The following is a 16,972-nucleotide window of genomic DNA, read 5'->3' on the forward strand; positions in this document are numbered from 1 at the left end:
AAAGGCACGTAAGACGAAAGACCTGCTTGGAAAAAAACACCTCCTTGACTGTTTTGAAGACAACCAGAAAATCAGAGAACGAGTTGACCATTCCTATGAAAGCCACATGTCCCATAAATCCTGTGAACATGGCAGCTACGTGAGAGCCAAGGGAGCAATAGGACTCTCTAGGGAAGAGTTTAATAAAACCCTTTCAGATTTGTGGGCTGGGCCTCTCCTGGCTTGTTCTCTACTGCTGTGCATCTCCTCCCTGGGTCCTCTGTTAGTTCTCTTTCCCTGAACAGAGTCAGAGCTGCCATCAAACATCGTTCAAGCCCGTGGATGTTGGAACGAGGTCGTTCAGCCTCCCCGATGCTGTCAGTTCTGAGCGGGGGTACCACGGGCAGCTACTCTCCAGCTACCACTGAGGCATGTCAGTGTTTGTGATGTCAGGTTGAACTGATCTTAAGTTCGTGGCTCACTTTTCTCTTCATGTCACTGAGAAGCAAACCCTCGAGTTTCCTGTCCCCCGTGGCAGCAGCCTGGCTCCAGCACCCCTAGTCCCACCGGACCCCCCTTTTCCCAAGAATGCTCTCCCACTTGTCCGGGGGGCTCCCGGGGCTTGGGACCCCCCCTCCCAGTCACTCTCCTGGATGTCTGTGGGTCATGGGGCTCGCCGGGGTGGTCCAGGATCTCGGGGCTCTGATAGGGCTCCAGAACTTCCCAGAGTCTCGGGGGTCCCCAGACTCATCCCGGGGGCTCCCCAGGGATAAGGCGGGGGGGGTCCTCAGATCGGTGCTGGGGCTCCCTCAAGATCTTTGCTCCCCACACGCATCACTTCCAACACCGCCTCCCCCCCGCTCCAGGCTCCCCCTCTCCGGGGGGACCCCCCAGGTCCATCGCGGTGTCCCGGCGGGGGGCGGTGGTTCCGCCGGGGGCGGGCCGGGGCGGGGCGGGCCGGCGGAAGCGGGCGGCCGGCCCGGAGAAGAGCCGGGCGGCCATGGCGGGGGGGCCCGGCCCGCCGCTGCGGCGGCTGCTGCTGCTGCTCCTGCTCCAGCTCCTGGCGCTTCCCGCCGGCCGCGGCAGCCGGGCCGGACCCGGTGAGTCCCGCCGGGAACGGGGAGGGGGTGGATGAGGGGATGCTCCGCGGCGGGGATGCTTGTGAGATGCTCTCGGGGACGGGACGGAGGGGCAGGTCTGGCGGAGGAGCCGGGCCAGCGGCTTTGCTGCCCACCCGGGGAGCAGCGGGGTGGCGGGGGATGGAGGCGCCGGTGGGAAACCCGCGGGGTTGGGTGAAGGTGAGCGGGGACTTGCCCGCCGCGCAGCCCCGGAGCTGCGCTGAGCCCCGCAGCTCCTGCCAGGGGTGGCTTTGAGGTAGCTTGGAAGTAGCTTCCTGATTTCCCCAGTGATTTGAGCGCTCGGGGCTCTGTGAGCCGTCCCCGGGGAGCAGAGAGGGGTCAGGCCCGCCCCCGCAGGGGTTTCTGCTCCGGCTGCGGCGGCCCCGCTTGTTTCCCGCGGGTTTGCTTTGTTTTCAGGTTCCTTTACCTGCAGAGCAGCGGGGCAGCAGCGGGGGTGCAGCGGGGCGGTGGGATGCTCTTCACGGAGGTGCTGGGCTCTGCGGTCCCCGGGACTGTGCCTGCCCCTCCGGAGGGTCAGCGAGCACCTGCCGTGGTGGGAAGGTTTGGGGAGCTGAGGTTGTTTGCCTGCCCCATCCCACCGCGAGGCAGGCTTGTGCCGGCAGTGCCTGTCCTCTCTCGATGGTGGTGATCGCTTCCTCGTCGTCTGCAAAGCGCGGAGGCTCTGGGGAGCCGATGGGTGCGATGGCCCCGGGCCCACCCTCCTCTGGCATCCTGCTAGCTGGGTTCCCAGCCCTGGGGAGCTGCATTGCTCTCAGGGATGGCGGTTGACTCGTCTTGGCGCCATCCTGCCGGCTGGGGAAATGCCTTCGAGGTGGGGGGGGATAGGTCTGGGAGCTGGAGAGATCAGCACCTCCCGAGAGGAGCGAGGGGTCCTGTTTCGGGAACGTTTATAGATGGGTTTTTGACCGGGCTAAAGGAACAGGGTGTCTGTTACATTATGAATGGCCAAACATCCTGCCACGTAGCCATATCTTCTCTCAAGTCAGATTGATGAGCATCTCTCGTAGCTTTACACAGGGTCTGCTTTGAGCTGAGGGCTTCATCCTTTTGGTGGGAAGCCCTGGAACCAGCAGTCAAGGTATCATTTCCTAAAGCTACCATGAGATCATCTTTGGACAAACATATCCAAGCTGTTGTTGCAGGTGGCTCTTGATTTTGAAATTCAAATAACAAGTCTCCTCTTTGCATCTGTGACTCCACCGCGTTTGGTTTCTTGACTTAAGAAAACCTTTATTTTTTGCATAAAATGCTTGAAATCTGCTTATGTGAAATCTACATGGGAGAGGTTGGAAATAACATCCCCTTGCCAACTCCCTCGCTCAGTTTTGAGGGTTGTTTTAACATCCTGGGACAGCTGAGTGGGACTTTCCCCAGGTGCTTCCCTTGCTGGTGCAGAGCACACTGAACAGGGACGGGCACATCCTGAGCACACCAGCTCCCGGTGTTCCTGCTCCCCATGCAAATGGACTGCAGGAGCACACACCTTGCCCACGGTGACCTGTCTTTCTGGCTTTTTTCTGCTGCTCTTTGGTTTATCTGCTGGTGGTATTTCCTCATCAGCCCAGGTAGAGGAGGCAGTGATGCCCAGGAGAAGGGGCTTGGCACATTGTCACCAGGAGAAGCTCTTTCCCAGTGGACTTTGTCCATGCCAGCATTTTCTTGGTACAGGCACAGCTGCTGCTCACCTGGTTGTGGGCAGGGCACCTCTGCCTGGGACTGCCCTTCAGTTCACTCTGTGTAATTGGCCAGGCCTCAATAAACAGCACCACTGGTCGCTTGAGTTTTTAATTTTGCAGCCTGCCTGCCCTCTCATCCCCAAAACCCACACAAATCGTGCTCCAGCTCCGTGAGGACGCGCTGGACGGGTGGTGGCTGTGCCTGGTGTCAGAGCCTGAAAGCTGGTGAGGTTGGAGCAGCTTTCATCAGGGCAGGAGGGCTTGTTCCTGTGCAGGTTCTCTGATGGGATCCATTTTATTGAGCAGGACCAAAGCTCTCCCAGCTTTGTGTCCCTGCCTACCCTTGTCCTGTGCCCAAACATCTCCATGGACTTCCAGAAACAAACATGCTGGGTGCATGTGAAGTGCAGCTGTGGGTGTGGGCACCACTGGTTTAAGACTGCTCCCTTTTGTAGCTCCTGTGCATGAAACATAACCAGGCTTGTAGGGGGTCCCTGCCAGCTCTTGTCTGCAGTAGCCCACGCACTGTGCTGGCATTGCAGCTGGGGAACCTTTGCTTCAAAAGCCCCTTTTGTGGTTTCTGCTCCTCACTGGCCTAGGGAGCAGCCTAACCGTGGCGTGGGGATGGCAGCAGGACAGCTCTGCCCCTGGGCTGTGGGCTGCTCGCTGTCCTGCTGGAGGCCAACCCTTCCCAGTGCCCTTTCCTGGTCCCCTGCATGAAGGAGCTGCCAGGCTTCTGGCTGGACCCCATGGGCGTGCAGCCAGGGTAGCCCCTGTGGCCAGATGAGGTGGCCACACTCTTCCTCCACTAGCAAATCCTCCAGCTGACTTGCACAGCTGGTATTTCTTGCTTTCCTGTTTCCTCCTTTCCCTTTTGGGTTTGCAGGGTGCCCTGGGGCTTTGGTTTGGTAATTTGCCAGGGAGTTAAACCCTTGATGACTGTTCCTGTCTTTGCAGAGCCATGGGTGCAGGCCAGCAAGCATCCTGCTTTGGGGCAGTAGTTCCTGCTGGGATTAGGTTCAAGTAAGTCCCAAGGCTTCTGTCCTGCCCGAGGATTGTTTTCCTCTTTCTTTACTGTCTTTTTTAAACTCAGTTGGGTCTCTGTGTTTCCAACAAGACCCCATGCAGCACTGAAGCAAGGCAAGTTAAACTGTGCTTGCTGCTTTATACTCTGATAGAAATGAGGAATCTGCCTCTGAAAGCTGCCACAGTTTCTCCCCACTCCAGGCAATTCCAGAGCAGAAAAGAAGCATCTGAGAGGACACAGCAGAGAGGTGAAGACATCACCTTCTACCCCCTTGCTGAGTTTTATGAACCTTGTTTTTGGGTGGGTGGTGTGGCTTTGGCTCTGCAGCTTTGTGCAGTTTTGCCCCCTTCCCAGTTCTGGTGTGATGTTTCATTTCCATCCCCAAGTTGCAGTCTGGCTGGTTTCTTGCTGACAGCAACACTAATAAATAATTTTGCAGGTGAGATTCTCGTCAGGCTGGAGGTGATCTGTAGGCATAGCTGGGCAGAGGGATGGCTGGAGGGTTCGGCTAGTCCTGATGGCACCTTGGTTGAGTAGCTGTTGTCCTCTTGCATGACCTACCCTAGGGCTGTTCTCGTTGTCCTGGCAGCCTTTCTTCCAACTAGGAAAATCTTTAGACTTTGGAACGTACGCCTGAAAGCAGGATCAGGTTTGCAGCACATGGATTTTCATCACTATGCATGTCACAAGAAGACAGTGTGCTGCACAGGATGTGTATTCTGAGCTGGGTGAGGCCAAAAACATCAGCCTGTGTGCTCAGCAAGGACAGACAAGGGCACAACCCTTGCCTTTTGGCACCATAAACTGCTGCTGGAGCCCAGAGCACCCCTGTTCTACCTGCACCCATCTGCAAACCCACCATTTGCCCCTGGATTGGCTGCTGCCCACTTCCTTGCATTTCCTTGTGCCATCACCTTTTCCTCCTGATTTTTTCCTCCTCAGTGTCTCTGGTGATCTGTCGTCTTCAGAGCACGTCCTGCAGAGCATAGCTAAGGTATCTTTTAGTGCTCCCTGGCTTTAGGTGATGGTTTGGTATCTGGGGTGTGTGTGGTTCTGGCTGGAGGAACAACAAGGATCGCCACGGATCTCATGGGACAGGGATGGGAAATCAGGAACACAAACGGTTCCTTTCCAGCAAGCTTGGAACTCCTGTCTGCTTCCGTGGGTGGGTGCAGCCCTGCAGCCTGCTCCTGGCAGCCACCCCAGTGACTGTCCTGCTCTCTGCCCTTTCAGACTCCCTGTATGTCTCTGAGTACTTCTCCCAGAGCGCACAGAAGCTGTCCTTCTACAGCTGGTACGGCAACGCCAAGCTCTTCCACTTCCGCGTGCCCGAAGACACGGTGCTGCTGCGCTGGCTCCTGCAGGCGTCCCGGGGGAAAGGACCTGAGTGCACCAGCATGGAGATCACAGTGTACGTATGTCCCTGTGTTTGCCCATGTGGGCTTCCTGTCCTTTTCTTGTCCTGGTTGCTCCTGGCCGTGGGTGTTTGGTTGGTTGCAGAAGGCTGGGTATCTGTTCCCCGGGGGTAGCAGCCGTAGTTTCACAATGTACTAGCACTAAATCTGTGTTTAGAACTGTAGGAGCATTTTGTGTTCACCTCAGCAGGGGATCTGGGGCTGCCTATCAGATGTGCTGTCCAACAGATGCCTTAGAAACACTGGAGAGAACTTCACAGTGAGGCTGGTGTTGCTGCTCACTAGCCAAGGTGTTCCTGGACCTTTTTGTGCCTGGCAGCACCCTGCACATGGTACCAGAGGGTGTGGCAGGACTACAAGAGGCTCAAGAGGACCCAAACTGGTTGGAGATGGACAAATTCCACAATACAGAGCATCTGAAAGGGCTGGGGACACTTTTTGTGGGGGATGCAGCTGTGTGTGGAGCAGAGATAGGCGAATGCTGGGTCCTATGGACACAAGAGCATGAGAAGATTGCAAGCTCAATGCTAGTGAGAGAAATGCTACTTAAAGCAGTACTTGAGTTTTTGGGGGATTTGAGGTAAAAAACTTACAGATGGGGTGAGGCTTTTAGATGTATCTTGAGAGAGTCCCAAGTTTCCTGGGCAGGTTGTACCCTTAGACACACGTGTGTCTCAGGCACCCTCTCCATGGAGGCCTCAGCAGTGACTAGAGCTGCTTGGCTTGTCCTTCTCTGGTCTGTCCTGGGCACAGAACAGTGCTTTGGTTGCTCCAGAGCAGCCTGGCACAGATGATCTTCCTACTTTCTGCTTCCCAGAAGGATTTCCAATAGTCTGGGGATGTGAGGGACAAGGCAGCAGCTAAAGGATATCCTAAGAAATGAAGCCAGGCCAGCTAAGCTCAAGCAGGTTAATAACACATCACCTGTCACGTTTGCTTGCTGTTGCATCCATTGTTCTGTTGTGGTGCACTCCAAAAGCAAGGAAATTACATGGCAGATTGGCTGCCCAAATAAATGCCTCACATATTACTACTTAGCTTCCTGCTTTTCTGCTGCTTTGGTTGTTAGGTTGCTTCTCTGGAAAGCAGAATCATCATAGAATCATAGAATCATAGAATTCTAGGGGTTGGAAGGGACCTCGAAAGATCATCTAGTCCAACCCCCCTGCCAGAAGTGCTGGGTAGGGTACTGAAGTCAGTCAGATGGATGTTCCTTGGTAAGCACTTCTTTAATCTGTCAGCCCACTGCCCTTAGAAAAAGAAGAAAGAGGGAAGATGCAGATCTTAGCTGGAAAATGAAAGCTCTTTGCTTGCAATTCAGCCTATATGGGGAATTTGCTGGCTATAAAAGAGGAGTAGTCTGGTGGCTGGGGCTTAACCTTAGTAAGTGTGGAAGTTTGCTTTTGGACTTGATGGAACCATGGAAATCCTTCTCTCAATAAGCAGCCAAATTAAACCAATCTCTACATAAATCCCAGATAAGCTCAGACCAGCCAGTCACCACCAGCTGAAAATGATGGCTCTGTGGCCTGCTTGAAAATGTGGGGGTTTTTTCCAGCCTTCTCCCTCTCCGATCCCTGGATGTCCACGATGAGTTTGGATCCCAGTGTCTCTTGCTGGTGTTTTTTCCATCCCTCCACATGTTTGTGTTCTGGTTTCTCTCGCAGGCACTTCCGCTACGGAGCCCCTCCTGTAATTAATCCCCTGGGCACTCGTTTTCCTGCCAATGCCACCGTCCGCCCATCCTATAACCTCAGCATTGCTCTGAGCACTGCTCTGCAAAACACCACCTCTGTGAACCTCACCAGCCCTGCTGCCGGAGACTGGTTCATCGCTGCCCACCTCCCGGAGGCTGCTGGCAGGATTGAAGTGAAGGTGAGGGTCCTGGAGAGGGGCTCAGACCACCCTGCTCTGCCCACTGTGTCCCTCTGCAGCTGACCCCTCTGCTCTTTCCCCCCCCACACACAGGGTTTCTCCACTCCCTGCCCCTACATGTTCCAGGCGGATATGTTTGTGCTCAGGCTCGCTGACGTGCCCGTTCTGGAGCCTGGTGTTGCTGTGCCACAAACCATCGTCTCCCCTGCTAAGCCACTGCATGTCAAGTGAGTGAGAGCCACGGATGGCAAGACTGGGGCCCTGGGGGGTGGGATTTCCCCATGAGGGCTCTTCAGGAGAAGCCACAGTTGTTTTCCTGTGGGGCTGGAGCTGGGGGGTCCCCCAGCCTGTTTGCCAAGCAAGAGTGGTAGGGTTTGCACGGGGAGTACGTGGTGTCCCTCTCCAGCTCTTCCCAGGTGGGCTTAGAGATTCAGATGCAGGAATTTTAGTGCTTGGAGATGCTTCCCTTGGGAAGGATTTTCACAACGCCAGCCGAGCCAACCTTGTTGTGCTGTTTTTTGCTGGGATGCAGTGGATTTCCTTCAGGGTAGCTGGTCTTGGGGCTGCATTTTGGATTTGTGCTGAAAAGAGGGTTGATGATACTGGGATGTTTTCCTTGCAGCTCACCAGTGGTGACACAGAGCCAAGGCCTTTTCCCACCCCGCCAGCGCGTGGGCTGGGGGTGCACAAGAAGTTGGGAGGGGACACAAGCTGGGACAGCTGACCAAAGGGATATTCTGGGGTTAAACCGTGACACTTGCCTTGCCACAAAGCCCCGGGGTCTGTGGTGGGTCGTGGCTGGCTTGTGGTGAGAGTCCCGGGCTCTGCGAGCTGCTGGTCCCTCCTCCTGCAGGGTCTTTGTTCCCAAGCACGCCGCAGGGATGCGGTTTGAGCTGCGGAGCTGCGTGACGAGCCGGCAGGAGGCGTGTGCTGTGCGGGTGGTGCTGGGCTCCCTCACGCTGCCCCAGTCCTTCCAGAGGAGCCTCACCTGCACGGGCAGCGGGAACTGCAGCCTGGCCCTGGATTCCCCGCCCTGGGAGAAGTGGCTGCAGATCATGGTGGAGAGTCTGGGTGCTGCCAAGGCCAACGTGTCAGTGGAGATGCTGGCTTCCTTCACAGGTGGGTTTCCCCTTTCTGCAGACCCATGGCATGGAGCAGGGGCTACCTTGTGGCTGCTGTGTCTCTCTTGGGCCTTTGGGTGGCTGGCATTCCCCAGCCTGCTGCTTGTCTGGGCATAACCTTGGGGCCTGAGACTTAGTTGTTGTTTTGGGGTCAGGAGTGAAAGGCTCCTGTGTTCACCCAAGGGGTGATACTCCCTGGAGCTGCCTGCTTGGGACATGACTGCAAAGTCCAGGGCCTCTGAAGCAATGATGTTTTCCAAAGGCTGTTTGGGAAGCAGTGGCTGGCTTAAAATCTGGTGGGGAGAATAGTTTTGGGTAGATGCACCAGACTGTAATGATATGTTGACTATTGTTTGGCCATAAGCAGGCTACAGACAGGAAACCATCTCACAGAGGTTTACTTGGGGTAATGTCTTGGGTTGTAGTGAGGGGATGTCACCATTTCAGGTGACAGGAGGTCACAAAGTCCTTGTGGCTATGAGAGGCACATTTGCATCCTCTTATTATGTGACGATGATCCCTGCTTGATTATTTGAGTCTTGGAAGCTCACCAAGATACGTTTTTAAAAGTGTTTTCTTCTGCTGGTGGTTCTGCCATTCCTGCCTCGAAACAGAGCCTCATCCTGTGTGCTGGAGGCCCTGTCACTGGCAGCCTGAGGTGTCAGAGGGAAGCACTAGAGTCTCTGGGAGTGATGGACAGGCTCTAGCAGTGGCACTCCAGGTGTCACATTTGTCTCCAGCTGCTGTGATATGGTGGCTTGTGCCTGTAGCTTCTCTTTTCTGTTCAGCCTTGTCTGCCCAGGACTGGGGGACTGGTAGAGACTTTTATGTAGCCTGTGGGTATGGGACAGCTTAGTGCTGTGCTCTGGCACTGGCCAGGGAGTACTGCCTGGGCACATTGATGTGTTGTGATGCTGGGTTAGCCCTTCTGTTCCTGCTCCACTTTCCCTGCAGCTTCTGGTTGCTTCCACCCACTGTACCACTGTCTGGCTTCTATCAGTGTCCCAACTTGTGGATATTGATGCTGGAGTTCATAGTGGCTCTCAGGGACTGTAGCAAGTACTGAAGGGTCTGAACCAGCTGAAATGCCCCCATTTTGTGCTGCCACTTGAAGGTCTGGAGCTGCTGGGGCCCTGCCTGGGTGAGGGGCTAGTCCTGCCTGTGCTGATTCCTCCCTTGTTTTGCTTTACAGTTTGCAGACCGGGCAGCACCAGTTCATTCATTAACTTCAGCAGCCTAAACCAGAGCCAAACTGGTCCCAGACCAGGCAGCGCAGGAGCAGCAGGGAGCCCCACTCTGCCTTCAGGAGAGGCTGCCCACAATGTGTCTGACCAGAGGAGCTCCTGCCTGCAGAGCCAGCCTGTCGTTCGTGAGGACCTGGACGTGGTGTCCGTGCGCTACCGGCTCCTGAACGGCCCCAGTGTGCCTGTGCATGTCACCTCCCCCACCCTCCTCCTCCTCACCCTGAACACTGGCATGGACAGCGGGGGGTCCCTCGTGGTCAGCCTCCTGCTTAACAAGGTGTGAAGGCTGCTGGTGGGTGGGATTGTCTTCCCTTTAAGGGGCTTTGTCCCCGCTCCTGGGCTGCTTTGCTGGCAGGTGCCAGGGGTTGGAGGTACCAGTGGGAATATTTCCCTTTCTAATTTGTTGTCACAAAACACTGAGCCTGCTCTAGCTGCTTCCAGCATGTCCCACCTGCCAGCTTCACTTCAAATGCCACAGCTTGCTGGCATGTGGTGACAGTGACGCAGAGAAGGAATGGAAAGCAGCTGCAGTGCTATCTCCTCCATGGGAGCCCGGCACCTTGCCACCAGGAGAGGAGGCTGAGCAGGGAAACCCAAGGATTTTCCCGCCCATGTCTCTGATTCCCAAACTGCCTCAGTCACTCCCTGAAATCAGCCCCTTGAAATTCTGACCACGAGGCTTGTTGCAGGATCTGGTTATTGCCTTCCTGAGGGCTGGAGCAGAGCTCAGCCCTGGTGTCCTGCAGCCTCTGGCTTCTGCTGCCCCATGCTGGTGCTGAAGCCGTGGGCTTGGGTGAGTGTCCCAGCTGTGGGGCACTTCCTCCCGTGCAGTGTCCCAGGAAGCTCTCTTGCCTCTGCAGGGTGAGGGGAAGGTGGGTTTGTCCAGAGAGAGCTGGTGAATTGATGAGTGACCTTGATCTGCAGGATTTTAATGTCACCTGCAGCTCCCGTATGTCATGGGCAGGAAGGGGGTGGGGGGGAGGTGACTTGTGCAGGGGGTGACATTGGGGTGCTCTGACATGGGACACTGCTCTGTTTGCACAGACCTCCTCCGTGAGCCTGGGCAATGCCACCGTGGTGGCATGTGTGAGTGCTGCTTCACCAGTGCTGTCCCTCAATGCCACCCAGAACTGCAGCACAGGTATGAGGCGCTGGCACCCACCACCACCTCGGGGCTTTGCTTTTAGGCCTCCCGAGCTGCTGGCTGATCTGAGGCTCTGTGAGGTATTCCAGGGAAGCTGATTTTGGCACACACCCTCCTGAGGTCCTTGTGCCCAGGGTGCTGGGGTGCAGGTGCTGTTCTGGCACCAGCAGTTAGCCTTCTCCAAAGGAGGGTCTGGTTGCTGGCTGGAGTTCTTCCAGCCTTGTTGGCAGGAGGTTTGGGGATGGCCAAGGCATTGCTGGTGTCAGAGAAGCTAAGCTCTGCACTAGAGGACTGGCCAAACTAATAGGCTCTTCCAGGTGCCCTGTGCTGTCCAGGCAGGTACCAAGAGCAGAGATGAAATTAAATACAAGGGTCTTGGGTGCAAGGTTCCTCTCCATCTCCCTGGTGCCTCCTCACAATGGGAACAAGGAGCCACAGGAATATTGATTCCTTCACAATCAGTCTCAGCCTGGGATTGCTGGGGGCCTTTCTCCCCTAGTGCTAGCCCATCACAGCACCCTCTTCTCTTTTAGCTTTTTTCCAGGGCTACCCTCTGAGCCTGAGCACGTCCTCTGCAGAAGCGACGCTGCTCGTGCTGTACCCACAGACTGATGACTGGTTCCTCTCCCTGCAGCTCATCTGTCCAAGGGGCCAGGGGTGAGTCTGGTGTCTCAGCCCCCCTCGGGCTGCCTCAGAGCACTCTGCCTCTTGTGTCCCACTGCCCTGGGCTGGCCCGAGCAGAACCAAACCCCTGTCCTCACTGCTGTGCTGTGGGCTCCTCTCACCTGTTAGGGGTGAAGCTGTGGGTGCAGAAGGGCAGGGAGATGGGTGGCATTGCCAGCTTGCTCTCTTCTGAGCACCCGTGCAGCTTCTCTGGTGCCAAGCTGGCCTGTCTCATGCAGACTGTGGGTGGCAGAGCCTGCCTGGATGAGCTTCCCCTTCCCCAGATGGATTTTGAGGTGATACACGGGTACATGAAAATGCTGCTCCCTCTGTTAAGGGCTCTCTGAGGTCCAGGCAACTGTGCCCGTACTCCTGCAGTTTGCCTCCCTGCTGGTTCCTTGTGCAAGGGCCAAGCACAGGCTGTAACACAGTGCTGGCTATCAGGGCCTGCTGGGGGGCTCTGGGAAGAGCTGACACCCCCCTGCAAAGGGGCTTGGCAGTCCAAGTGGAGAGGGATCCAACTCCACTCCCAGCTCTTGGCAGGGATGGAGCAGATCCCAAGACAGTGGGGAGCTGGCATGAATGAGCACGGCCTGGCCCTGTGGAGCAGTCTGCTCCCTGGGGACAAGGCTGCCCCAGCAGAGCAGGGTGCCCACACAACCTGCTCACCTCGCAGGGACTGTAACGCCGCAGAAGCCAAAGTGACCATCTTTGCATACCTCACCCCCTGCTTCAACGACTGTGGGCCCTACGGGCAGTGCAGCCTCCTGAGGAGACAGGGCTACCTCTACGCTGGCTGCAGCTGCAAGGCTGGTGAGTGCCCTTCCCTGGGAAGCTTTGCTGCCATCCCCCCCCCCTGGCAAGGGGAGGCCTCGTTTTTGGGCGGTGGTGTTTTGGAAAGAGGAGCCTGGGGTTTGCTACGGCTGCCAGGAGCAGCCTGGGGTCACAGCTCCTGCCCGAAGAGCCCTCGGCAGCGGTGGTGGCCTCTTTGGGAGCATCCCAGCTTCCCTGAGGTGTGTCAGGTCCTGGGAAGCACAGAGCACCCCAGGGGAAGTGGGGAATCGGGCTGAGGGACAGCTTTCTGATGACTGGTCGTTTTGCTTCCAGCCTGGCGTCCCCCAGGACTTGCAGAGGTGCTTCTGAGCACCCCAGAGAGGTCAGGGTGCCAGCAGGGCTGCCCAAAAGCCCTGCTCTCAGAGCTCTGTGTTCAGGGCCGTTTGTTACACAGGGTTCTGGCGTGGGATGTGATGAGGCCGGGCTGCAGCTCCTGCCAGGAGCCAGCTCACACGCCAGCCCTTAGTCTCAGAGGTGCCCCTGGCGGAGGAACATCTGTGTCAGCTGCTAATTATCCTAATGGGATGAGAAGACTGGGCAGGAGGCAGTGGTGAAGGGAAGATGATAGCTCTGCTGTGCTCGGGTGGGTGCACGTGCCTGTTCTCAGCAAGAAGGACAAGGCACAATGTGGTTCCCTGCTGCTTTGCTCCTGAGCCAGGACATCCCCTGCTGCAGTGCTGATGCACAGTGAGGAGCGAGATGGAGGGAGCAGCATCCCAGTTTGCCTGAGGGGTGCCAGGTTCTGGGAAGCACTGAGCACCCCAGGGGAACTAGGGAATGAGGCTGAGGGCAGCTTGCTGCCAAACCACTTGGAGCAAAATACCCCTTCTGCATATTTGTGGCCCAGAAAGAAACTGGAGGAAGCAGCTTCCCTGGGCTCTGCCTGGCAGGGAGCCAGCGAGGGGGCCGAGCTGCTGGCTTGGGCTCCAGGGGCACTTTCATGGGACAGATGTGACTTTTAACTCTGTTCACCGTGGGGTGCCCTGTGGCTGACAACCTTTCCCCAAAAGAAGGGCATGGGCATGCTGACCTTGAATTAAAATAATGAAATTGACAATAACAACAACAACAAAAAACCCAACAGGGCAGGTTTGTGTTTGTTAAGACTCTCCCTGCAGTCTTTGGTGTCCCATCAGCAGACTGAGAGTTGCCCCTGGTTTCAAGTCTCAAGCACCCACTGTCCCCTGGGAAGTTTTCAGACTGGGCAGACCTGGATGTTGTCCTGGGCTGAGGCAGCAGGTTTGGTCACCCTGGAGAAGAGGCATTGGAGGGGGATTGAATCCCACTTTCCACTGCCCACGGGGCTCACAGGGACTCTGGAGCCAGGCTCTTCTGGGGGAGCTCAGGGAAAGGGCAGGAGGCCCCAGACACACGCTGGAGCAAGGAAACTTCAGATGAATCCAAGCAGACAAGTTCCCCCCTGTCAGAGTTGTTCAGCTTTGCACAGTATCCAGGTCTCCATCCTTGGAGATCTTCAAAACTCAGTTGGGCAAGGCTCAGAGCAACCTGAGCTGGCTCTGCAGTTTGCCTTGCTGTGACAGGAGCCCATCGGCTTCCTGGATGTGGTGGATTCTTCTCCACTCTGGTTCCTGGGATCTGTAGGGATCTTACACCATCATCTGAAGCATCTGAGCCTCAAAGGCAGAATGGAACACCTGCAAGTAGCCCTTGTGTTGAGTTACTGCGGGGATGGAAAGTACCAGCCTGGACAGACCCATACTGGACATGGAAGGGCCCCTGCTACGTGGGAACAAGCTGGGGGATGTCCTTGGAGCAGACACAAGGCTCTGCTGGGGCTCCCCAGGACTTTCCCCAATAGAGTATGCAATGGGTAATGAGACCATCCTGAGAACAGGAGTGTGAGTGGCTGATGGAGGAAGGGAGAAGAGGCCAGGAGGTAGTGCTGGGCTGCCACAGCTGCTGAGAAGTCCAGGCTCCTGCCATGTGCCACGGGAAGACAAGGCAGGGCATGCAAGTCCCACACAAGCCTCTCTGCTCCGCAGGTTGGGGCGGGTGGAGCTGCACGGACGATACCAAGGCCCAGTCTGTGGGTGCACAGAACCTGGCCACCCTCCTGCTCACCCTGAGCAACCTCATGTTCCTGCCGGCCATAGCGGTTGCTGTCTATCGCTACTACCTGGTGGAGGCCTCTGTCTACACCTACACCATGTTCTTCTCCACGGTAGGGATTGCTTTTTGTCGGGCCCCCTGCCAGCTCCCCCTGGGCATCAGGGATGCTGCATCAAACTGAGGCCCTTGGTGGAGCAGCCCATCCTGGAGGTCCACACGGATGGACATGTCCTGCCCCTTCAGAGCTTGGCAGGGTGTTACTTTCACTGGGCTCTTCCACCCACAGTGCAGGTGCTCATATCTGGGGGTGGGACCCCTGGAAGCTGAGGTGGGCTGGGAGCATTGCAGACTGGAAGGCTGCTATCCCAGGAGCTCTCGGCTGCTGCTGGGGGTGCAGGTTGATGGCTGCTCTCCTCTGTAATGCCACGGGGGTTTGGTGGAGCTTCCTGGAAGCACCGCCAGGAGAGATTGTGGCCACCACGGGTTGGGCTGAGCCTTCTCCTGCCTCTCCTTCCCAGAAATCTGCGTGCTGCTGCCTTGTTCATGCCAAGCCTTTGCTCTTGTCCCCGGCTGCAGTTCTACCACGCGTGTGACCAGCCGGGTGTGGCAGTGATGTGCATCATGGACTACGACACGCTGCAGTACTGTGACTTCCTGGGCTCTGTGGTGTCCATCTGGGTGACCATCCTCTGCATGTCTCGGGTGAAGAAGATCCTGAAATACGTGAGTGTCAGGTAACCCCGTGTGGCAGGGCCAGACCGGAGCCAGCCAAGCCACAGGTGGCCATGCTGAGCCCTCTCCTGGCTGCATTCCAATGACACAGCCCTGCCTGGTGACACAACCTGTTTGTCACCCAACTCACACTCTGATTTTTAAGCCAGTGGGTTGTTTTGTCACTGGGGTTGGGATGGTGAACCTACGTGCTTGAAGGGCCTGGGCCTGAAGGGACTGAGATTTGTGGAAAGGGTTTGTGGGCCCTCTGGTTTCTCCTCCTGAAGGTGCTGCCCCTGAGTGCTGCAGGGCTGGGTGGCCAGGAGGTGAGGTCCTCCCTGCCACTGGCATGGCTGGCTGTGCTCTGGCAACAGGTGAGCTGTTGACAACAGTGGTCGTGTCTCATTCCCAGGTCCTTTTCCTCTTGGGAACCCTGTTAATTGCCATGTCCCTGCAGCTGGACCGCAGTGGGGTGTGGAACATGATGGGTCCCTGCCTCTTTGCCCTCATCATCATGATTGCAGCGTGGGTAAGTATGGGTGGGCAGGCAGGACCTGCTGCCCTCAGCTCCTCCCTGGAGAGTGATGGTGGCAGAGCAGACCCCAGGCTCCAGCCTGTCCACACAGAGGGCTCGATCTCCTCAAAACACGCAGGTGGAGGGAGGGGAGGGATTCACCTTCCATCCCTCCAGTAGCTGAGAAATCCCCTGGTGATGGGTCTCACACAGTCCAGCCGAGCTCAGTGTTGTCCCAGGACAGTCAGTTGTTGCCTGTGCCTTGGGCAGGAGCTGTGGCACCTGTGCTGGGCTTTGGTTGCCGCAGTTCTTGCAGACAAGAGATGGGCCCAAGGTGGGGGAGGCTGAGTTTTGGGGGGGCAGCAGGCACACCCCCTTGCTGCGAGGTTGGCAGATGCTCCTGGGCCAGGCAGCGCTGCCTGGTTCCCCCTGCCTTGTCTTCTGCTGGTCTGCTCAACCCTTCTGGGCTCTCTCACCTCCAGGTTTACCACGGAGTGAAGCGCAGAAGCTGCTACCCCTCCTCCTGGAAGCGCTGGGTCTTCTACCTCCTCCCAGGGATCACCTTGGCTTTCATCGCCATCTCTGTGTATGCATTCATGGAAACCAATGAGAACTACTACTACACCCACAGCATCTGGCACATGCTGGTGGCTTCCAGTGTTGCTTTCCTGCTTCCTCCTCGGGACAAGCATAAGAAGCCCTGGGCCTGGTCACAGAAGCTCACTTGTCGCTATCAGATCTGCCAGAATGACCGTGAGGAGCTCTATGCTGTGACCTGAAACTGCCTGGCTCCTGGTGGCAGAGGGGGAGTGCTGGTGAGGTTGCTCCTCACCTAGGCACGTTGGAAATCCTCTTACATGCTCATTCACTGGCCAGGAGAGCTCAGTGTGGACCAGGTTTAAAGAAGAAGATGGTGGGCTTGCCTTGTGAAGGCAAGTTTGAGGCCACCTCTGCTTTTCTGCTGGGATGGGGTAGGCTCTTCATGGTTCTAGAGCAAAGAACAGCCTGTCCCTCACCTCCCCATGGCCCTGGGGGAGATCACCAACCCTTCCTCCCTTCCTGCTGCATCCATCAGGCTTGGGCTTTGCCCACACTGAGCCGGAGCCAGGGCTTGGGCTTCTGGGCTCTTCCTGGCACACCCTGTCCTAGCAGAGGGTTGTGGGATGGGGGTTTCCTCTGCCATCCTGCAAGCAGCATTTGAACCCAAGAAAAGAATGGATTTCTGATCTGGGGGCAAATGCTGCCATCTGCCCTTGGTGCTGACGGGGAGGGAGGGAGCTGATCTTGGTGGGTGTTGGGCCCTTGGCCACTGTCTCCACAGGGTTCTGGAGCTTCTCTCCCCATGGAACAAGCAGTGCTGCTTTTCCCTCATCCTGATTCTGGGGGAGAAGAATGGGGCCAGGACTTGGGCCCCGGATTCAGGTTCAGACGCGGCAGGAATGTGAAAAAAACCCCATGTGGGGATGTGCAGGGGGTATCAGCAGCATCTGGTTTCACCAGAGCTGTGAAACCCACGGTAGTGCAGGGTTTAGTCTAAGTTAAACTTTCACCCTCTTAGCT

At 56.7% G+C, this 16,972-nt stretch overlaps 1 protein-coding gene across 1 annotated transcript; it reads left to right on the forward strand.

The window, feature by feature from the left end:
• The first annotated feature begins 976 nt into the window (after nucleotides 1-976).
• On the forward strand, nucleotides 977-16,650 carry PGAP6 (post-GPI attachment to proteins 6). Its single transcript, XM_051632537.1, has 13 exons — nucleotides 977-1,079; nucleotides 5,055-5,232; nucleotides 6,904-7,111; nucleotides 7,205-7,338; nucleotides 7,965-8,230; nucleotides 9,425-9,753; nucleotides 10,521-10,617; nucleotides 11,154-11,277; nucleotides 11,960-12,096; nucleotides 14,121-14,299; nucleotides 14,764-14,910; nucleotides 15,311-15,427; nucleotides 15,895-16,650. Exons 1-13 carry the CDS (start codon nucleotides 980-982, stop codon nucleotides 16,189-16,191), a joined length of 2,313 nt encoding a protein of 770 aa, XP_051488497.1. The 5' UTR covers nucleotides 977-979; the 3' UTR covers nucleotides 16,192-16,650.
• Nucleotides 16,651-16,972: the final 322 nt, after the last annotated feature.

Source organism: Apus apus, chromosome 14 (assembly GCF_020740795.1).
Source record: "Apus apus isolate bApuApu2 chromosome 14, bApuApu2.pri.cur, whole genome shotgun sequence".
NCBI classification, from domain to species: domain Eukaryota; kingdom Metazoa; phylum Chordata; class Aves; order Apodiformes; family Apodidae; genus Apus; species Apus apus.

Coding starts and splice junctions, on each gene's coding strand:
- PGAP6 (XM_051632537.1), top strand. CDS start 980: ATGGCGGGGGGGCCCGGCCCGCCGCTGCGGCGGCTGCTGCTGCTGCTC. Junction 9,754..10,520: donor TCAGCCTCCTGCTTAACAAG/GTGTGAAGGCTG, acceptor CTGTTTGCACAG/ACCTCCTCCGTGAGCCTGGG. Junction 15,428..15,894: donor TCATCATGATTGCAGCGTGG/GTAAGTATGGGT, acceptor TCTCACCTCCAG/GTTTACCACGGAGTGAAGCG.